Source organism: Procambarus clarkii, chromosome 37 (genome assembly GCF_040958095.1).
Source record: "Procambarus clarkii isolate CNS0578487 chromosome 37, FALCON_Pclarkii_2.0, whole genome shotgun sequence".
Taxonomy (NCBI): domain Eukaryota; kingdom Metazoa; phylum Arthropoda; class Malacostraca; order Decapoda; family Cambaridae; genus Procambarus; species Procambarus clarkii.
Genome location: NC_091186.1, coordinates 37,322,167 through 37,346,403, shown reverse-complemented (window position 1 = coordinate 37,346,403; position 24,237 = coordinate 37,322,167). Strand labels below are relative to the sequence as shown.

The window sequence follows — 24,237 nt, the reverse complement described above, 5'->3', positions numbered from 1 at the left end:
CTATCCAGACTCCGAGCAAAGACAAAAGTACAGATGCGAATCCTCAGGGAGTTCCTCTTCGCCGACGACGAAGCGATCATACACACAGCAGAAGGCCTGCAGCAACCGCTTTGCCGCAGCCTGTTCCGCATTCAGCTTGACAATGAGCCTGAAGAAGACACAGGTGATGGGACAAGACGTCAATGAGCTACCCTGTAAACATAGCAGACTATGTGCTGGAGGCAGTTCACGAGTTTGTGTACCTGGGCTCCACAATCTCAGACACCCTTTCCCTGGACACTGAACTCAACAGGCGTATCGGGAAGGCCGCAACAACACTGGCCAGGCTCGCAAAGCGCGTTTGGGAAAATGCCAAACTGACAGTGCACACCACGGCACAAGTCTTCATGGCATGTGTGGTGAATACACTTCTCCAAGGCTTGGAATCCTGGACCCTACGCTCTCGCCAGGAGAGACGGCTCAATACTTTTCACATGCGGAACCTGAGACGCATCCTTGACATCACGTGGAACGACCACGTCACCAAGAATACAGGACTCGAGGGAACAAGAGTCCCTTCAATGTTCACTCTCCTGAAACAGAGACACTTGCGATGACTGGCACATGTCACACATATGGAAGATGGCTGCAAACCAAAGGACCTCTTGTATGGAGAACTGGCATCAGGAAGGAGACCCACCGGAAGACCTCAGCTGCGTTTCAAAGACGGCTGCAAACGCGACCTCAAGCAGATGAGCATCGACATCAACAGAGGAGGTCTCGACCACTGTCAGACGCACCCGCTTCGGCGTTTACCTGCACTCGCTGTAGTTGGGACTGTCATTCTCGGGTTGACCTTCACAGCCACAGCAGGCGCAGCATCCAACTACACTATAACAACTAGACACCCAGGACACAACTCCATAACCCGCACGGGGTTGACCTTCACAGCCACAGCAGGCGCAGCATCCAACTACACTATAACAACTACACACCCAGGGCACAACTCCATAACCCACACGAGGTTGACCTTCACAGCCACAGCAAGCGCAGCATCCAACTACACTATAACAACTACACACCCAGGACACAACTCCATAACCCACACGGGGTTGACCTTCACAGCCACAGCAGGCGCAGCATCCAACTACACACCCAGGACACAACTCCATAACCCGCACGGGGTTGACCTTCACAGCCACAGCAGGCGCAGCATCCAACTACACTATAACAACTACACACCCAGGGCACAACTCCATAACCCACACGGGGTTGACCTTCACAGCCACAGCAGGCGCAGCATGCAACTACACTATAACAACTACACACCCAGGGCACAACTCCATAACCCACACGGGGTTGACCGATGCCTACTTCTAGTTAAGGTAATTATGGCAAAATTATAGTACTAATAAAGACAATCATGTTAATATTATAGTAATAATTAGGTAATTTTTGTAAAATTATAGTAATAATTAAAGAAATTATGGTAATATTATAGTAATATTTCAGGTAATTATGGTAATATTATAGTAATAGTTCAGGTAATTATGGTAATATTATAGTAATAGTTCAGGTAATTATGGTAATATTATAGTAATAGTTCAGGTAATTATGGTAATATTATAGTAATCGTTCAGGTAATTATGGTAATATTATAGTATTCTTTAGGTAATTATCTTATATTCCTTTCAATATCTTATGACATTTAAAAGGTTTTTGATAACATAAGTTTATTTACTCAAGAGAGGAAAGTCTCCTGAAGGAAAACCGGACTTTAGATAAAACTTGTCAAATACATATCCAAAAATACAGACTTCACACGATTGCACACACACACACACACACACACACACACACACACACACACACACACACGTGGGAGACGGTAGGAGACACACGCGATTAGTGAGGTCCGCGGAAATTCGTCAATTTCTCGGGACATTGAAGGAGTATAGAGGCTAGATCATAGTATTTGGCCTCTCGCAGTGTGTAGCTAGCAGGGTGCAACATAGCATTGTCATATCGCTAGCGATAGTGCGAAGATTTGGCGAAGAAACCAAAAGTGGAGCTAGGGCATCACCGGTGCATGTAAGTGTGTGACCTGACCGGGTGGGACGACCCGCCGTGGAACTACCTGATTGTGCTGTTGAGTGGTGACTGTGATCAGTGGTACAGTGAATTAGTGAACTGTCACATAACGATACAGTGACTGACTCCAGAGCTTTGTGTAGACAGAGAAGAACCGACCTCATCAATCTACCAGCACTTAGTGAATCACCTAGTGGGAGACAACGACGGATAACCATCGTCATCATACATCGCCCTTACTCATCTGGTTGTGTGAGCAGGAGGCAGACTGGTATGTACCCCTCTCTGGTCAATTAATCAGGTGTACAGATTGAGGTAAAAGATTATCAAATTCTCGTTCAGGATATCATATATATTTAAAAATCTCAGAGTGACTCATTTAGGCAGAGGTAACGCATAAGGGATATCTTGACACATACAAGCACACCCGCCCAGGTACGTATACACGCACACAAGTGTGCACACGCTAAAACAGACACACACACACGTGCACACACACACACACACATAATTGTTCAGTCAGGGGAAAAGGCATTAACACCTGGGATAGGACCTTACTATCCCCCCCCTCTTGACCCCACCATCTGACCTGACCTGACTTAGTCGCCATCTCCGCCCCCCCCACCCCCAGTCCCCCGCATCGCCCATACACACACTCTTCCCCTCCCCACTCTCCCACTCTCCCACTCCCACTATCTCTCTCCTGCTCTCTCTCTCCTGCTCTCTCTCTCTCTCTCTCTCTCTCTCTCTCTCTCTCTCTCTCTCTCTCTCTCTCTCTCTCTCTCTCTCTCTCTCTCTCTCTCTCCCCCTCCCTCCCTCCCCCTCTCCCTCCCTCTCTTTCCTTCCCCCTCCCTCTCTGCCCACACACACACACACACCTCCCCCTACCCCTCTCTCCCTCACCCGCTCTCTCCCTCACCCACTCTCTCCCTCACCCGCTCTCTCCCTCACCCACTCTCTCCCTCTCCTCTCTCTCCCTCCCGCCTCTCTCTCCATCTCCTCCCCCCCCCTCCCCTTCTACTTTCTTCTCACTTCAGTGGAAGGGTCGGATCCTCCCCCACCCACCCATTTATCTCTCCCTTTATCACTCCCTTTCTCTCTCTCTTTCTCTCTCTCTTCCTCTCTCTCTCTCTCTACCTCCCCCATCCCAACAGGGTCAAGCATGGCAGCCAGAGGTCCCAGGGGAACAGGAAAGAGCCAAGGTGACGAGATGAAGGAAATGTTCGCCCAGTTTCTGGAGGACATCAAGAGTGAGATGCAAGAAATGATGCAGGAAATGAAGAACGAAATAAGCAACCTGAAAAGAGAGCTGACAGCAGCAAAGGAGGAGATTAGAGCCCTCAAAGAGAATGGTATCGAGGCTGAGAATCAGAAAACCACCCAGGGAGAAGGTGGTAATAGTTTTCTGGATGAGAATGCCACAATAAAAGCAACATTTGCGGAAATACTAAAAAAAAATAACTCTTAAGTAATGACTGCAGTGATGGAGGTGGCCATGAAAGCAGCCACCTCGCAGGAGGCGGCACGCTCCACTAGCCAACTGCTGGAAAGGAACAGATCAGTGGTTGCTGTGGGTATTAAGGAGCAGGAAGGATCTAATAGGACAGAGTGGAATGACAAGGACAAAGCAGCAGTGAATGAAGTACTAAAGGCACTAGATATGGAAGGGGCTGAGCATAGCATTGAGAAGGTTTTCAGGCTAGGCCGGTACAACAAAGACCGAGACCGAATGATAAAGATAGTGTTTGCAAACGAGAACACAAAGGAGAAGATCCTATCAAGGAAGAGCTCCCTGAAAAACATGGGAAAATTCAAAAATGTATTCCTCCAGAGAGACATGACAAGGGAGGAGAGAGCCGTGGCGGCAGAAGCAAGGAAGAGGTGCAGGGCGAGAGGGGAAAACCAGGAAGTCACAGCTCCCAACACAACACCCCCAGAGGCGAGGGGGGAGCCCACAACCAGCTACCCAGTAACACCAGAAGGGAGGACAACCCCGCCTTCCTCCTCTGCATAAAAAACCCCCCTACCCCAAACCCTCCCTGCCCCCACTCAAATGTTCAGCCAAATCTCCCTCCCCCCACACCCAATCCCCACCCTTCTACCCCTCCCCTCCTCCCGAGTCCTCCCTCCCCCCCTTTCCTTCCCGTTCTCCCTCCCCTTTCACCCCATACCCTCCCTGTCCCTCCCCCTTCACTGGATCCCCCGCCCCTCATCCCAGTATCCTCTGAGACCCTGTTATCCACCTCACAGGTCCTCACACCCATGGAACAGCCTCCCCCACCAGCAGAACACTCACCAAGGAGGCGATTTGAGAAGGGACAGAAGAAAGTGAGCCTCAAAGCGATGTACACTAACATAGATGGAATTACAAATAAAGCAAATGAGCTTGGAGAACTGGTACTAGAGGAAAACCCAGACATAATAGCCCTCACAGAAACAAAGATCACGAAAACGATAACAAATGCAGTGTTCCCACAGGACTATTATGTTATGAGGAAAGAGAGGGAAGGAAGAGGTGGGGGTGGTGTAGCTCTGCTGGTAAGAAAAGGCTGGGATTTTGAGGAGATGGATATTCAGGGCTGTGAAGGTTTCAGTGACTACATAGCAGGTACTGTAACAAATGGAGGGAAAAAAATTATAGTCGCAGTCATATATAATCCACCACCAAATGACAGAAGACCTAGACAGGAATATGATAGAAACAACATGGCCACCATTAACATAATAGAAAGAGCAGCTTCTGCTGCTAGCAGGAATGGATCTGGACTACTAATTATGGGAGACTTCAACCATGGGAAGATAGATTGGAAGAACAGAGACCCGCATGGAGGACCAGAAACATGGAGAGCTAAGCTGCTGGACGTGGCAACAAGAAACTTTCTAAGCCAGCACACCAAAGAACCAACAAGAATGAGAGGAGAAGATGAACCAGCAATGCTTGATTTGATATTTACCCTAAATGAATGGGATATAAGGGAAGTTAAGATGGAAGCGCCCTTGGGAATGAGTGACCACAGTGTATTGAACTTTGAGTACCTGGTAGAGCTAGGACTTATCTCCCCCCAAAAAGAACTAGGAATCAAAAGGCTGGCATACCGAAAGGGGAATTATGAACAGATGAGAAGTTTCCTAAGTGAAATACCTTGGGACACAGACCTCAGAGACAAGTCTGTACAGGGTATGATGGACTATGTTACCCAAAAGTGTCAGGAGGCAGTAAACAGATTCATCCCGGCCCCAAAGGGAAAAATCCGAGAAGCAACAGAAGAATCCATGGTATAATAGGGCATGTATGGAAGCAAAGAAACTGAACAAAAAGGCGTGGAGGAACTTCCGGAATAACAGAACACCAGAAAGCAGAGAGAGATACCAGAGAACCAGGAATGAGTACGTCAGGGTGAGAAGAGAAGCAGAGAAAAATTTTGAAAATGATATAGCAAACAAAGCCAAGACCGAACCAAAGCTACTCCACAGTCACATCAGAAGGAAAACAACAGTGAAAGAACAGGTATTGAAACTTAGAACAGGCGAGGACAGGTATACAGAGAATGACAGAGAGGTGTGTGAGGAACTCAACAAGAGGTTCCAGGAGGTCTTCACAATAGAACAGGGTGAGGTCACTGTGCTAGGAGAAAGGGAGGTAAACCAGGCGGCCATGGAGGAGTTCGAAATTACGAGAGAGGAGGTCAAGAGACACCTGCTGGATCTGGATGTTAGAAAGGCTGTTGGTCCAGATGGGATCTCACCATGGGTACTGAAAAAGTGTGCAGAGGCACTTTGCTTGCCACTCTCCATAGTGTATAGTAAGTCACTAGAGACGGGAGACCTACCAGAAATATGGAAGACGGCGAATGTGGTCCCGATATACAAAAAGGGCGACAGACAAGAGGCACTGAACTACAGGCCAGTGTCCTTGACTTGTATACCATGCAAGGTGATGGAGAAGATCGTGAGAAAAAACCTGGTAACACATCTGGAGAGAAGGGACTTCGTGACAAATTGCCAACATGGATTCAGGGAGGGTAAATCTTGCCTTACAGGCTTGATAGAATTCTACGATCAGGTGACACAGATTAAGCAAGAAAGAGAGGGCTGGGTGGACTGCATTTTCTTGGATTGTCGGAAAGCCTTTGACACAGTACCGCATAAGAGGCTGGTACATAAGCTGGAGAGACAGGCAGGTGTAGCTGGTAAGGTGCTCCAGTGGATAAGGGAGTATCTAAGCAATAGGAAGCAGAGAGTTACGGTGAGGGGTGAGACCTCCGATTGGCGTGAAGTCACCAGTGGAGTCCCACAGGGCTCTGTACTCGGTCCTATCTTGTTTCTGATATATGTAAATGATCTCCCGGAGGGTATCGATTCATTTCTCTCAATGTTTGCGGACGATGCTAAAATTATGAGGATTAAAACAGAAGAGGACTGTTTGAGGCTTCAAGAAGACCTAGACAAGCTGAAGGAATGGTCGAACAAATGGTTGTTAGAGTTTAACCCAACCAAATGTAATGTAATGAAGATAGGTGTAGGGAGCAGGAGGCTAGATACAAGGTATCATCTGGGAGAGAAAATTCTTCAGGAGTCAGAGAAAGAAAAAGACTTGGGGGTTGATATCACGTCAGACCTGTCTCCTGCAGCACATATCAAGAGGATAACATCAGCGGCATATGCCAGGCTGGCCAACATACGAACGGCATTCAGAAACTTGTGTAAAGAATCATTCAGAACTTTGTATACCACATATGTCAGGCCAATCCTGGAGTATGCAGCCCCAGCATGGAGTCCATATCTAGTCAAGGATAAGACTAAACTGGAAAAGGTTCAAAGGTTTGCCACCAGACTAGTACCCGAGCTGAGAGGTATGAGCTACGAGGAGAGACTACGGGAATTAAACCTCACTTCGCTGGAAGACAGAAGAGTTAGGGGGGACATGATCACCACATTCAAGATTCTGAAGGGGATTGATAGGGTAGATAAAGACAGTCTATTTAACACAAGGGGAACACACACAAGGGGACACACTTGGAAACTGAGTGCCCAAATGAACCACAGAGATATTAGAAAGAACTTTTTTAGTGTCAGAGTGGTTGACAAATGGAATGCATTAGGGGGTGATGTGGTGGAGGCTGACTCCATACACAGTTTCAAGTGTAGATATGACAGAGCCCGATAGGCTCAGGAATCTGTAAGTAGTAGGGATGGCAACGCACAGACGATTTTTTTTTTGGGGGAAAAAATCGTCTGTGTGAGCCATGGTTTTCAGGGTTTTCAGGTCAAAAATCGTCTGTGTGAGCCATGGTTTTCAGATTCCAATATCGTCTGTGTGAGCCAAAGTTTTTAGGTTCCAATATCTCGCGTGTGAGCCAGGGTTTTCAGGTAAATTTTGTGTCACAGATTTTAGAAGTATGGAATTCTTATGAGAAAATAATTTCCGAGACTTAGAAGTTTGTTAAGGCCTTATGGGACAAATTCAAGTAACGTATGTAGCTCTTTAGGGCTTCCAGGAGAACTCTACGGACATATTTTACATGTTTTCAACTTACAAAATCGTCTATGTAAGCCTTAGTTATTCATATAAATTTAGAAAATCACCTGTGTAAGTCATGGTTTTCAAGTCTCGTACATCACACCCCCCTCCCTCCCTCCCCCCCTTACCTCGCAATCTGTCGCGTCACCTTTATTTACTTTACGCCCGGCCAGCCAGACATCGCATACAGGGTACCTCTTATCTTATCTTATCCATAATATCTGGACCGTCCCTCCTCTCTCTCTCTCTCCCTCCTCTCTCTCTCTCTCCTCTTCATATTATTCCCTCTTCCTATTTTCTGACATACTAATATTTTATTCCTTTTTCATTAACCAGTCAGTTTTATACAAATCAACCGAAGCATCTCAATGTAACCTTTAATACTGAAACTGTCTCAGAGACTATCTAAGCTGGCCCCAGCTACCTGCCCCAGGCTATCTGCCCGAGGCAATCATCACCTGATTATCTGCCCCAGACATCCACCAGTCATTGGCGGCGTTCGCCACCGTAATAATTTATATATATATACATTAAGCGTTAATAAAACTTATTTATTTATTTATAATTTATTTAGTCATCTAATTCTTAGTTTACACAATTTATAATAAACGATTCATTTAGCCCGAAGTTCTAAGAAGCTCGCTCCTCAATCCGCTTGTATAATATCCATCCTATTCACTCTTCATCTCTGTAAATAAAGAATAACAGTTTCAGATAGCGTTTACACATGTACAATATTTATCAGACACATAAAACCTCGAAACAAATGTACTCACCATTTTCCGTTAGATAATTTGTTATAGCCTCATTCAGCCAGTCGTCTCCAAGCACATTTTCCAACAAATATCGCTCTTATCATAACACAGCGTTTCATAGCAGCTCGGCATATTTTTAAATAAAGCATAAGATAGCCTCATTACGTTCCTATCATTCTGCATATATTCTCCATAAGTAAAACTAGTTTCAAATAGCTTTATTGCAGTTTTTAGATCCTTGTTTGAAAGATGGTAACAGAAAAACATCGCATATAGCCCGCATACGTAAGTATTTAAACTCTGAAGTCTCTCTGTAAACGTGTATACATCACGGTCTTTATAATAATTTAAAAACTCCGAAATATATGGCGAATACACATTTATTCCATATGAATCGAGTATAACTATTTTCCGTTTAGATTTATATACAGCAATCCAGTGACCCATTACTTCCTTAGAGTCTCTTCCTAAGGTATTTATTATAAACATAATCGGTCTGTCCCGTATTTGCTTCATTATTCTATATATATCCGTCGCTAAATAGCATCCAATATATTTAGCTTTACTACCTTTCATATCGTTCAATGCCGTATTAATTTGTTTGCAGTTCATGCTCTTGTATCACACACAACTCGCCTATCGGAATAAATTCTCAATACTCCCGTTGTAATTCCGAATAAAATAATAACTTTATATGATTTCGCTGGAACAGCAAATTCTAATGTAATTCTCAGGTTGCCCGAAGCCTCTATAGGAAGGGTATCTCTCAATTCCTCAGGCGTTAGTCTAAATGCCAGTAATGTTCTTCCTTTTATAAATGAATTATATGTCAAGGTATTGCAAGCATTAAAGCCTACTGTATTTTGAGTCTCGTAGAATAGTTTCGAACATTTATTCGGGAACTTGCAAGTTATATTAAATAAGTTTGTCCCATCACGTGTAATATATACATTAGATAAATCGCAGTGATCGAAATAAAGTGGATTAAGTGTATACGCTCCTGATATTGCTTCCATATCCATCATCATAATAAATAATTTATCTGGGATAATGCTCCCCCATGGCTGGTCAATACTTAATCTCTGCTGCCCATTACCGAGAATGAACGTCTTGTGGAGTGTCTTATCAAACGTATATGTAACTGGCGTATTTTGTTCAGCCAGAGCTCTATTAATAGCCTCCAATCCAGATGCAAATGGAGTTATCCGATCAATCCACATTCTAGCTAGTTTTATGTTAAACTTATATCCAGATTCAATACTGTTTATAACCCACGGATCACTGTTAAGTTCTAATCTCAAACGAATATCAATTCCATCCAAAAGATATTCGCTCAAAGTTGTAATGTCCAATAGCAGTTTAAAGCAGCAATTTACTCCATCAGTTTTTAACTTTACAAATCTAGATTTAAGGTCTTCTGAGGCATTCTTAAAATAATCTAAATCATATTTTTCAGGGAAAACATCATTATAGAAATACGTCAGTTCTTTAAATCTTTCAGCTTTACATTCAGAAAGCGTCGTCATTAGCTTTACATATGATAAATAAGAAAATAGTGAATTAGTTTCCACCACTTGCTCATTTAAATAAACAGTTACAGCTTTAAACATTGTCTGGGACAAGCCATTAACTATTGATGCATTTTTAATATCCGCTAAAGCCGTAATTCCGTCAGGTCCCGTTAATTCAACCATCAGTTCTAGCGTCAAGCTCGAAAGATCAATAAATTGACCCTTAACTCCCGGGATACGAAATTCAATATAAGAGTCTTTAAATTTATTGTTAATACTTGAATTCACAGGTAAAATATCCTGTGTCTGTCTTGAAAATATCGTACTTTCAACCATTCTATGAGGACTAACTTTAGGAAAGCCATCGCTTATAGCAGCTGTATAATTTTCTAAAGGAACTTGCAATGCTGCACTAGGAGCATTTACACTCATCATGTCTGCGTCTAGCATACAACTAGTACTGTTTTTATGAAAACACGTCTTTATATCTATCCATTTTCTTTATATAGGCAGGTCTTTTCGTTTTTCTTTTCGTTATTCGGCCACCTGCTAACAATTTAGGACCTATACTTTTCAATGTTTCCATACCGCGTTTTCTAATTGAATCTTTCAAAGTACCTTGACCGGCATTTATATCCTGCAAAACATTCTGTCCCATTGTCAATGCAGCTGGCATGATAGTTTTTAATAGGAAAGGAGTTGCTAGACCAGTTAAGAAACTTAATATTCCACCTCCTCTTAAATGTCTTCTATCAAAAACAGTAATATCGCCCAGTGCTCCACCTCTCTTCCCTCGAGGAGCGATAAATCGCCCTACCTCGTCAACAGACAGCGGTACAAACCCGACCCTCATGTTTAAACAGGCCAAGAGAGAATGATAAACTCCCTCTACTCATGCCATTATATATCAACGGGTCTAATATGTAATACTGCAATCGTACATCCATCCTTTTCAAAATATACAGGCTCCCCATCTTGATCTGTTAATCTAATACTGATGCCATCAATATTAGTCGTATTTAAAGGTTTATATAATTTCCTGTGTGTTACATTACTTTGAAACGAAACAACATCCAAGATATTTACAATCTGATTACCAAACATGGTGGGCTGCACCTTATCACAATATACACACAAGAAATCTATACGGCCTCCTGGCCTAGGATGATAATAGCAAGTATCTTGTACAAATAACCTGTTATTAGGTGGCTTATTCATAATAAAAATATCATAGGCTTTACCTACTTCAGCTCCAATAACTTTACATATATTTCGACCGAAAGATAAAGAAATTCGAACAACTAATTTTCCACCCTTTGTAATAAATAATTTTAACAACTTCTCACTAAATGCTGCATTAAACTTAATTCGATTAATACTCGAATCATATTTCATATAAACGTCCCCGTGATCTGGGAAATTATAATTAAGTACGGGTCCTATAAAACTCAGTGAACCTTTTGAAAATATAGTAGAAATTTCTCTATTTAAAATAGTCGTTAGCTCTATGCAATTATCACTGGCTAAAATATCCGACTTTAAATTGAAAGATGTATTCACCGTACTCAAATCAGATAAACTTTTATTAGACACTAGAAGTTGAACTGAAATAAAACTTTCCGGGTCATTCCTCCTAACAGCGAAATAAGATGGAGGCAGGAATATATTCTTCAGGCACACTTCATAAGCTTTATTCGGGTCTAAAGGCAGCTGATTATGTAATCTATTTTCAAAAGCATTGGGGGCATTGTTTTTAAATACATCAGTATCAGAGTTACTCGCTGCATATATAACGTAACTATCCATCCTGTAGACTAATAGTAAATGATAAAAATAAACAGAAACTCACCTTAATATGATATCCAGGTAGACTCTCCTTCATCTACAGCCTTGATCTTCCTCTTCAAACTTGGAGGAGAAAACACTTGATTTTTCGCATCTACATTTCTAAATAAATTCTTAGGTGTAGATGTCAAAGAGAAGAACAACTTTGCAATTGGCAGTTTATCTTCTGGGAATAACAATTTCGGAGTGCACATCCTGCCTATAACGTCATCAACAATATTGATCCCAGTAACTGGTGATGTAATGTTCCCTTCCTCATCCCACTTTACAAGTCCAGTTGTATTAAAATAATTTAACAAGGAGACAGCAAAATCATAATCCTTAAGCTTTAATCTTAAGTCTATCAAGTGTTGTATAACAGGATTTGTTCTCACTGTCGTTGTAGGCTTCTCAACACTTACTGCCGTAGGCTTCTGTTGATCAATAGCTTTTCGTGGTACAAGATAGAATTCTTTCATTATTCCTTATTAAATAGCCTTGAAATGAAATTTATAGCTATGGGAAGTAAAATGCCCAATAAATTACCTCCTCTTTTACTCGTTAATATGTCTTTCTTGAGTGAAATAGCTTTCTTCTTACAGGCTAATGTATGGAGTAGAGCTCTATATTTAGAAAGTCTCTTTAAAATAGGCTTCCCAACTTCAATTTTATTTTTTAAGAAATTATTAAATATTTCTGATAAGCAAAGTATATGTTCCTTTTTAAGAGTCTTAATTAACTTTTTCCTAGAATTATAACCTAATCTAGCTAATAGTTCAATAAATCCACGATACTTGCTAACTAAGGGCTGCTTCTTCATAGTTTCTTCACGTCATCTGAATTCACCCACTGATCAAATGAACTGTCGTAACCGACGTATCTAACTTTATATAAAGTAGTATTACCAACTTTACGTTTACTTATAATTCTCTCAATTTCAAATGTATCTGACAAGTAGGTGGGAGTCAACTCCTCTCTATAAAATCCGCCTTCTATAAGTCTATTATTTAAGTCCTTTAGATAATATAAAGGCACGGGTTGTTTAGTATCAATTTGAGCAATTGTAAATATTTCCTTAGTGTTCTGTTGATGAAAACCTCTTTTGAACTTTGAAATACGATTAGATAAGGCAAGCCGTACTGTATCTCCCACAGACAGATGATTACTGATGCGTGGCTTAGTCTGCTGCTCTCCTTTATACATGAGCTTAAATTGCCTAGTCACATCTCGAGGCGAAGATAAAGCATGTACATCAATAGGTATTTTCCCCTTTAATCCTCTATGTGGTGTTCTATTATACGTTTTAACCATATCAGGTAAAACATTTATATAGGTTAAGGTGTTATAAGCCGTTAAATATTTATATATCTTAGTTTTCAATGTTCTTATAAATCTCTCTGCAATGCTGGCTTTAGTTTCCTGAGAAAATACACTGTACAGATCAATGTTTTTACTGTCTAACAATCGTTTCATATATTTATTATAGAATTCACCGCCCTTATCAGTGTTAAGCTTCCTTACACCTTTTGATGAAGGTAAATCCAGAACAGCTTTCATGGCTTCACTTACACTCTGACCTGATTTAGTGGATAGTGGAACTACATGTGCAAACCTTGAAAATATATCAACACAAACTAATAAATATTTAATATCGTTGTTGTGCTTAGCTAACAATGTCATATCAGCCAAGTCACTGGTAAAGAAAGCCTTAGGTCTAGGTGCTAAGATACGTCTTCGTTTAAATTTACGTTTTTTTAATAGATGTAAGGTATAAGCATTAGACGTTTTTAAATAGGCTTTCACATCTTTTATAGTTATTTCAGGGATTGTTTTCTTTGCAGCCTTATACAATTTTAAAACGCCACCAAACCCACCTATGGACTTGGGGTCATTGTATATCTTATTAAGAGTTTGTGTAATGTTCACCATTGATACACTATTTCATATGGGGGTTCATTTACAATATTTCCCCTAAATATTATGGATTCAGGTGTTTTAACGCCCAAGTCAACAAGTAAATACCCATACTGTCGAGAAATCACTTTCTTATATATATCTAAAAATTTCTTGGCATCTTGTTTTCCGAATATTTGTCTGCCTAATGTTTCTATCTGGGACAAGTCTCTTGATTTAAGCAGAATAAAATGAGAAGCATTTAAACTTATAGATCTAGAAAATTTCCCACTGAAAAATATATTTTGGGTTATAAAAATAACAGAGATGTTCTCATGCCGTCCCTTAGTAAATATGTCACTTACTATTTTAGAGTTTGTAGATTCAACATACAAGTCATCATAAACAACTAATATATGAGATGTGTCCTCTGGATCACGATCATCTAACGGGTTTACAATTTCAGAGTAAAAAGATATCTTATGTTTAATAAGTGGATTAGTTCTCAACTCTTTATACCCGCTTCCACAGATAATTATTTTTGCAAAGTTCTGCTGATATTTCTCTATCATTTTAGCACATAAATAGCTCTTCCCACCATTTGAAAATCCAGCAATAATAATTCTTGACGGCTCACTAAATATATTCAACTGGGATTCAGTAATAACTTTTTTCTGCCCTTCCATGTTGCTAGGATTCAATAGACTAACTACAAATATATAATGAAAGGAGTATTTAAACGAAATCTACATTCGAGTTTTATTTAAACATAACCAATAAAATCATAGTCATAACATATAAAATACAGTAATAAAATCATAGAATATACAATATCATAGCCAATAAAATCATAGTCATAACATATCCAATACAGTAATAAAATCATAGAATATACATTATTATAGACATTTGAATCATAGTCATTTTCATATCAAATACAGTAATAAAATCATAGAATATACATTATTATAGACATTTGAATCATAGTCATTTTTTCATATTAAATACAGTAATAAAATCATAGAATATACAATATCCAATACAGTAACAAATAAATCATAGTCTTAAAATAGCAATTTGAACATATCAAATACAGTATTAAAATCATAGAATATACATTATCATAGACATTAAATCATAGTCATAACATATCCAATACAGTAACAAATCATATCCAATACAGTAACAAATCATAGAATATACATTATCATAGACATTTGAATATAGTTATAGATAATACATAGACAATACAGTAACAGACTTAGTTGTTGTTAGGGAATAATTGCTGAGCGACTCTATCCCGCTTTTCCCAAAGATTAAAAATGGGGAAAAATTGACGTCTTGGTTGGGGATTATCTACAATTACTGGATCCCCTACCTGCACCTCTTCCTCTACCTGTACCTCTTCCTGTACCTCTTCCTCTACCTGTACCTGTACCTCACGCTCTGGAATGTCTGGGTGACCGTAAGCTAATGACTCTGTGGGACTAATGAGGTACCTCTTGTCATCAAAAGCTGACAGACCGCGCTTAGTTGTTTTACACGTGCATATCTGTCCATTAACATTACGAATAGATCGGGATACAAAATTAAAAGTTGTATTTGTCTCTAATGTGTTCTGAAAAGATGCATGTGTTATTTTCTTTTGTTGGTGATAATGAATCCCTTTACATTTACATAAATGTTCATTATCAAGGGTTAGGAGAGAGTAAGTTTTAGGCTTGAGTGCAATTAATTCAGTTATGATTTTCTGCTTTACTTCTGACTTGAGGAGTCCTAGTTCACCTTTGCGAGTAGCAGAATACATGGGATGATCTTTGTCGAAATTACTGAAATCCATATAATCTACTAGAGGAGCTTTTGTCATTTCTTGGAAAGCATCTTTACAGGTCAGAGTAAATATGAATGAGTCTGTATCCGTATAAATTAGTCTAGCTCTCTCCCCATAATGGGCTTTAACTACATTATACCAGAACTCGTATAAACGCCTCTTGGCTATCTGCAAGATCTGATATCCCATGTAAGAAGGAGTGGTAACTTTAAGGATGTCTTTCATTACTGTACAGAGAACCCTATCTTGACCTAAAGAGACAGCTCGTTTATACAAAGGGTTTCTTGCATGAGTTAAGAATGAATGTTTTGTCGTTACTAGATGGTGAGTATTAGCATATCTAGATATATTTGTCATTGATTTCCCGTACAGACTATTACTTATGAGTTTAAAAGCTTTTCCTTTAACTTTACAGGTGGTATTGGCTCGTTCTCGAATGTTGGTTGAAATAAAATCTTTTAAATAGGGAGCCTGTTTAAATTCATAGATTGTTTTTACTCGTTCAACTTCTAGTCCAAGTTTTAATAGCAATTGCAGGAAATCAAGGCTTACTAAGTAGTCGTTTTGGGGCAAGTGGGATGCAATTAACTTAGTATTTTTAGGTGGGAGCTTACGTTTTTCATCATTAAGGGTTTTCTTACTGTACTCTGACAAAAACTCCTCCGTTATATTAGTATGAGACAGTACAAGGGGCAGATCATCAGTATACCTGGCTACCTCGGGAGATACATGTTTTGTATCGCATAAAATCCAATAGCCTTTGTCTTGATTACAGGGGATATGTTGTAACCCTTGCCCTAATAAGGTATCCCGCTCAAGGTCAGTTAATTGTCTAATCCCTCCCTGGGGAAGTACCTCAGCCATGCACGCTGCATATAGGCTGTTAAAGTCGAGGTACAAAATATGAGTATCGTCATCAGAGCTAGGGTTAGATGTAGTGTGCTCGTTAACAGCCTGTGTAAATTGTCTAATGGAAGATGTGAACCCTCCTCTAAGATTCCTTCTCAACAAATCATATATATTCTGATCATACACATAGTCAAGTACAACTTTTGATTTAAATAAGAACGCGTCCCAAGCATAACTAGGAAGTGATACATAGAAAACAATATCTAGTTCATAAATTTCTTTCAGTGATGTTCGCCAAAGTGTAAATATATCAACTAGCATTCCCACGTCAACTTTTAAATATAACATGAGGTAATCCTTGATGTTTGTACAGTTCCCTAAATTAAATACTTTAAGAGCATTGTTATAATCTTCTTCAGACAGTGGAGAGTCATGTAAAACATTGTAAAACTTATCTCGCGAAGGGAGCTGAGGTTCGTCTAACACGTCCATGGAAGAAATATAATCATAACATAGGCTTTGTTTACCTTTAATTAACAGAGCTTTAGCTTCATCGGATACGCCATTTAGTATGTGTTCAGTGTACTTGGTGGGTTTCTTACCGGCAACGTGCTCGCTTGCTAAGGTTCCTAATGACCCATTAAGGAGAGCTAGGCTATCTAGGAATTTAAGTTTACCTATGATGACTTGCATAAATTTCAATCCTTCCTTGGTTAGAATTTCTACATCGCGGTGAGGATTTTTGGACAGTTCTTTAAGTATAATTCCAAGATCATAGGCAGCATTATGGGAAAATGTGGTCAAGTATCTACGAGCATTTTTACATTGTAAATTGCAACGAGCACAATAAGCACCTAAGTAATTATTTTCCTGAATAGCATGATTATGATGTCTATGTTTATCTTTCTTATCCTTGAAAGTTTGATGACACAATTGACACGTATTTTGTCTTTGAAACATTCTTTCCTGTTCTCTAGACAAGTTCTTAGGGAAGTTGGGGAGCTGAGCATGAATAGCTTTCCATGAGGCTTCTAGCTTTGTAATAAAATGATTGACCGCATCTGGACCTACGTATGAATACGTTTCTACGACATTGAATTCCCTGTCTAAAATCATGTAAGCATAAGCAATTGCTTTATGCTTACATTCCACCATGCCTCTAGGATTTTGACGGTCTAATAGACATTCAAAATCGTAATAGGCGGTGTGAGTTGGGCTATAGGTCCTACCGTAATTTTTAAAACTGATTTTATCACTAGGATTATAGAACGAAAATACTTGGGATACAGTGCATGACTCTTCGTGAGCCTGAATTTCATCTAAGGGAGCATGCAAAAGGCAAATTTTACAGAATTTATGAGTGTTAGGAATCCTTCCAGAATGGTGGTTAATACTCTTTACAAATTTATCAAAGTCCTTGATCAGACAGAGATGCTTGCCTTCTAATAACAACAAAGGGACTTTATCGGCATACTTTTCCTGGCTTTTCCTAGCTAAACTAAGATAGTATCTGTTACTTTCATGAGTTATTGTATAAATATAAATAGAAATTTTGTTAAGCTTCTCTATTTTCTTAAGGTTATCAAATGATACGGGGAATCTGATTTCATCTGCCCATACTACGAATCTTCTACACCATCGAAGGTTTTTGTAATGATGTCTAACGTTATCCATAGTCCTGCCCAACGCTAAGTTTTTATATGCGGCAATGCACTGTAACAAACACTCATCTCCTTCACTTTCAGGATTAAATACTGATTCTTTACCCCTTAATTTCGCAGGATATGGTACGTAAGATCCAAGGTGCATAGGGTGGCGAATATATGAAAAATTAATGGCAAAGCCTGACATGGAATGAATTCCTACACTTGAGGATTGGACATTTTTTAGGCATTCGTCAATTTTAGCAGACATTTCGTCAACCCATGAATTTACAAGAACTTCCACCTCTTCCTGCGTAACAGTCTGAGTTTCGCCTCTAATTGAAAATACTTCATCTAATATTTCATATTGATCGTCGGCATGATTAAGTTTTTGCAAAATTAGGCTTACATCAGGGTAAATGTGAAATGAGGGAGGGAATTCTTCCTGTATTTGTCTGAACTGATTGTCTATATATTCTATAAAAAATTCCCTATACCTATTTATATATACGCTGGGGTCAGCGTCTAAATGTCCGGGAATGGAGAACGAATGTCTCGAGAAAGAACCTTCGAAATGGTTAATGACTTCTAACACTCGCGGAACAACGTTATCTAAGTTAAGTACCTCTGGGGAATCTGGAGCGTTGACTTCTTCATCTGATATGTCGTGAACAGGGGGTTGATTGTCTTCTTCTTCTTCATCTGAAGATGCATGCTGGTTGCCGTCTGGTGCATCTTCTTCTAGCTCCTGGGACAGCTGGGGTTGACTGCGTACAGGTGTGCTCCACTCAGAGGGTTGGGTTGAATCCAGGGGCGATTCTGTAATATAATATTAGCAATGAATAAACATTAAGAGGAAAACACATTTGAAAACAATAAGAGGATTTGAAAACCTTAATAGGAAAATATTGTGTAAATAAGAGGAATTATTATTAAGAGGAAAAACAAAAAGTTTAAATAAGAGGAAAAACTGAATTACAGATAAATAATAATATTACTTACGAGCTGGGATGTTGATTCCACCAAGTATGAGATTCTCTTGATCACGAATAGGAACTCCTGTAATGGAAATATTTTTTTGTATGAGTACTTATTACTTGTTTATACACTTGTTAAAATATACAATTAATAACTTTTAAAATTACGAAAATTATTGTGAAAACGTACGGTTATTTATGATGCGACGGCGTTTGGGTGGAGGTTCAATGACGTTTCTGGCTTCGGTGGGAGGTTCCCGGTTAACGGAGAAACGACAGTATGGGCAGGAAGTAGAACCATGAACTGAAATGAAAATAATATATATAAATTGACTGTCTGTATGTATGTGTGTATGTGTGTTTCGGATATATATTTTCTTTGAAAGTTTATTGAATGTGCGAGAAGAAGCGGTACTTACGATTTGCACAATAGAGTTGTCCACAGCTGGTACAGGTTACGTCAAAATGTCCAGGCGGTGTAGGCCCATTGCATCCTATACAGTACAGTCTGCATTCTTGAAGAGCGTTGATGGACATTTCACCTAGGCATGTTAAACATCGTGTTTGGCACACATGAACGATTTCGTTGTTGATAGGAGACAGGCACAGAGGACACACTGACATGATGATATGACTAGGCTAGGGGAACCTTGTGAACAGGATGAAGATTGAATGTTGACTGAAAGTGTAGGCCTCTGAGACTTTGGCGATCTGAGGGGGCCCCTGAATGAGCGTAATAATGATAGTGTGCCCCTGAGTCAGCGTTTGGCTGTTTTATTAATAGCGAGAATGATTGGCGAATACTGGGAATAAACTCTTTTATTATAAATTGTGTAAACTATGAATTAGATGACTAAATAAATTATAAATAAATAAATAAGTTTTATTAACGCTTAATGTATATATATATAAATTATTACGGTGGCGAACGCCGCCAATGACTGGTGGATGTCTGGGGCAGATAATCAGGTGATGATTGCCTCGGGCAGATAGCCTGGGGCAGGTAGCTGGGGCCAGCTTAGATAGTCTCTGAGACAGTTTCAGTATTAAAGGTTACATTGAGATGCTTCGGTTGATTTGTATAAAACTGACTGGTTAATGAAAAAGGAATAAAATATTAGTATGTCAGAAAATAGGAAGAGGGAATAATATGAAGAGGAGAGAGAGAGAGAGGAGGGAGAGAGAGAGAGAGGAGGGACGGTCCAGATATTATGGATAAGATAAGATAAGAGGTACCCTGTATGCGATGTCTGGCTGGCCGGGCGTAAAGTAAATAAAGGTGACGCGACAGATTGCGAGGTAAGGGGGGGAGGGAGGGAGGGGGGTGTGATGTACGAGACTTGAAAACCATGACTTACACAGGTGATTTTCTAAATTTATATGAATAACTAAGGCTTACATAGACGATTTTGTAAGTTGAAAACATGTAAAATATGTCCGTAGAGTTCTCCTGGAAGCCCTAAAGAGCTACATACGTTACTTGAATTTGTCCCATAAGGCCTTAACAAACTTCTAAGTCTCGGAAATTATTTTCTCATAAGAATTCCATACTTCTAAAATCTGTGACACAAAATTTACCTGAAAACCCTGGCTCACACGCGAGATATTGGAACCTGAAAACTTTGGCTCACACAGACGATATTGGAATCTGAAAACCATGGCTCACACAGACGATTTTTGACCTGAAAACCCTGAAAACCATGGCTCACACAGACGATTTTTTCCCCCCAAAAAAAAATCGTCTGTGCGTTGCCATCCCTACTACTTCTGTACACCTGTTGATTGACGGTTGAGAGGCGGGACCAAAGAGCCAGAGCTCAACCCCCGCAAACACAACTAGGTGAGTACAGCTAGGTGAGTACACACACACACACACACACACACACACACACACACACACACACACACACGCTGCACGTGTTGCAACGTACAAGAATAGCGTGTTCTGGGTGTGGCAACACATAGATAAGGTTTTGTGAGTGTTGAGAATTTGAAGAAGGTGTTGTGAGTGTTGCAACACTGAAATGAAAAGTTATAAGTGTTTGAACACAAGAAGGAGTTTTGCGAGTGTTGCAAAATAAAACGTGTTGTGAGTGTTGCAACAAAACAATACGTAGCCAGGATTGTCACTCATAAATAACATACTGTGAGGGTTACAACATGTTATTACTGTAATGTAACGTTTCAACACATTATGCCTGCATTGTAATACAACACATTATGCCGGCATTATAATACAACACATTATGTCAGCATTGTAATACAACACATTATGCCGGCATTGTAATACAACACATTATGTCGACATTGTAATACAACACATTATGCCGGCATTGTAATACAACACATTATGTCGACATTGTAATACAACACATTATGCCGGCATTGTAATACAACACATTATGCCGGCATTGTAATACAACACATTATGTCGACATTGTAATACAACACATTATGCCGGCATTGTAATACAACACATTATGCCGGCATTGTAATACAACACATTATGTCGGCATTGTAATACAACACATTATGCCGGCATTGTAATACAACACATTATGCCGGCATTGTAATACAACACATTATGTCGACATTGTAATACAACACATTATGCCGGCATTGTAATACAACACATTATGCCTGCATTGTAATACAACACATTATGCCTGCATTGTAATACAACACATTATGCCGGCATTGTAATACAACACATTATGTCGGCATTGTAATACAACACATTATGTCGACATTGTAATACAACACATTATGCCGGCATTGTAATACAACACATTATGCCGGCATTGTAATACAACACATTATGTCGACATTGTAATACAACACATTATGCCTGCATTGTAATACAACACATTATGTCGGCATTGTAATACAACACATTATGTCGACATTGTAATACAACACATTATGTCGGCATTGTAATACAACACATTATGCCGGCATTGTAATACAACACATTATGCCGGCATTGTAATACAACACATTATGCCGGCATTGTAATACAACACATTATGCTGGCATTGTAATACAACACATTATGTCAGCATTGTAATACAACACATTATGCCGGCATTGTAATACAACACATTATGCCGGCATTGTAATACAACACATTATGCCGGCATTGTAATACAACACATTATGCCGGCATTGTAATACAACACATTATGTCAGCATTGTAATACAACACATTATGTCGGCATTGTAATACAACACATTATTTCTTTGTTGCAACATCACAACACATTATTTCTTTGTTGCAACATCACAACACGTTATTTCTTTGTTGCAACATCACAACACGTTATTTCAATGTTGCAACACGCAATTATATTTATAAGTACTGCAACATTCAGAACACATTATTTATGTTGTAACTGTAACAACAGGTTATTGCCTTGCAACACTCACACCGCGTCATTGCTGTGTTGTAACTGTAACAACAGGTTATTGCCTTGCAACACTCACACCGCGTCATTGTTGTGTTGTAACTGTAACAAGAGGTTATTGCCTTGCAACACTCACACCGCGTCATTGCTGTGTTGTAACTGTAACAACAGGTTATTGCCTTGCAACACTCACACCGCGTCATTGTTGTGTTGTAACTGTAACAACAGGTTATTGCCTTGCAACACTCACACCGCGTCATTGTTGTGTTGTAACACTCAAAGCACAGTTTACAGTGTTGCAATTTTGCAACTATCATCGTGTAATTATTGTGTTGCAACACTCACAACTGTCATCGTGTAATTATTGTGATGCAACACTCACAACTGTCATCGTGTAATTATTGTGTTGCAACACTCACAACTATCATCGTGTAATTATTGTGATGCAACACTCACAACTATCATCGTGTAATTATTGTGTTGCAACACTCACAACTATCATCGTGTAATTATTGTGATGCAACACTCACAACTGTCATCGTGTAATTATTGTGTTGCAACACTCACAACTATCATCGTGTAATTATTGTGATGCAACACTCACAACTGTCATCGTGTAATTATTGTGATGCAACGCTCACAACTGTCATCGTGTAATTATTGTGATGCAACACTCACAACTATCATCGTGTAATTATTGTGTTGCAACACTCACAACTATCATCGTGTAATTATTGTGTTGCAACACTCACAACTGTCATCGTGTAATTATTGTGTTGCAACACTCACAACTGTCATCGTGTAAGTTGGTCACCAGTCACCAACTGGTGACCGCGTGAACACCGGGTCCAACTGGTGACCGCGTGAACACCGGGTCCAACTGGTGACAGCGTGAACACCGGGTCCAACTGGTGACAGCGTGAACACCGGGTCCAACTGGTGACAGCGTGAACACCGGGTCCAACTGGTGACCGCGTGAACACCGGGTCCAACTGGTGACCGCGTGAACACCGGGTCCAACTGGTGACCGCGTGAACACCGGGTCCAACTGGTGACCGCGTGAACACCGGGTCCAACTGGTGACAGCGTGAACACCGGGTCCAACTGGTGACAGCGTGAACACCGGGTCCAACTGGTGACAGCGTGAACACCGGGTCCAACTGGTGACCGCGTGAACACCGGGTCCAACTGGTGACCGCGTGAACACCGGGTCCAACTGGTGACCGCGTGAACACCGGGTCCAACTGGTGACAGCGTGAACACCGGGTCCAACTGGTGACAGCGTGAACACCGGGTCCAACTGGTGACAGCGTGAACACCGGGTCCAACTGGTGACCGCGTGAACACCGGGTCCAACTGGTGACCGCGTGAACACCGGGTCCAACTGGTGACCGCGTGAACACCGGGTCCAACTGGTGACCGCGTGAACACCGGGTCCAACTGGTGACCGCGTGAACACCGGGTCCAACTGGTGACCGCGTGAACACCGGGTCCAACTGGTGACAGCGTGAACACCGGGTCCAACTGGTGACAGCGTGAACACCGGGTCCAACTGGTGACAGCGTGAACACCGGGTCCAACTGGTGACAGCGTGAACACCGGGTCCAACTGGTGACCGCGTGAACACCGGGTCCGACCTCCCAGTCTGGCCACGACTCTTCCTGCTTAATGAAGAACTCAACAGTCATACATTCATCCACTTCATCATACATCATCAACTGACAACTGAGGCGTGAGAAGGAGAAAGTCGGGAAGGAAAAGTCTCTGAGGAAGCGAGGTAAGGTAAGGTAATTATGAGGTGAAAGTACTAGGCCAGAATGATTATATAGCACTTGGAAGGGATATTAAGATCATCTGGGATATATAAGGACGAAGTGAAGGAATGGAAAGCTAACACTTGGGCCATCGGGGATCGAACGCGGACCTTGTAAGAATCGAGAGGACGGAGTAGAGTAACGG

The 24,237-nt window shown here is 40.6% G+C and overlaps 1 protein-coding gene across 1 annotated transcript; it reads right to left on the bottom strand.

Annotated features, from left to right (window-relative positions):
- LOC138371908 (uncharacterized) lies at positions 1–19,601 on the bottom strand. The gene is made up of 5 exons (XM_069336958.1): positions 19,294–19,601; positions 19,065–19,178; positions 18,900–18,956; positions 18,523–18,716; positions 1–192 (listed from the first exon to the last, which is right to left on the bottom strand). The coding sequence occupies exons 1-5, from the start codon at positions 19,496–19,498 to the stop codon at positions 1–3; spliced, it is 762 nt and encodes a 253-aa protein (XP_069193059.1). The 5' UTR covers positions 19,499–19,601.
- Positions 19,602–24,237: the final 4,636 nt, after the last annotated feature.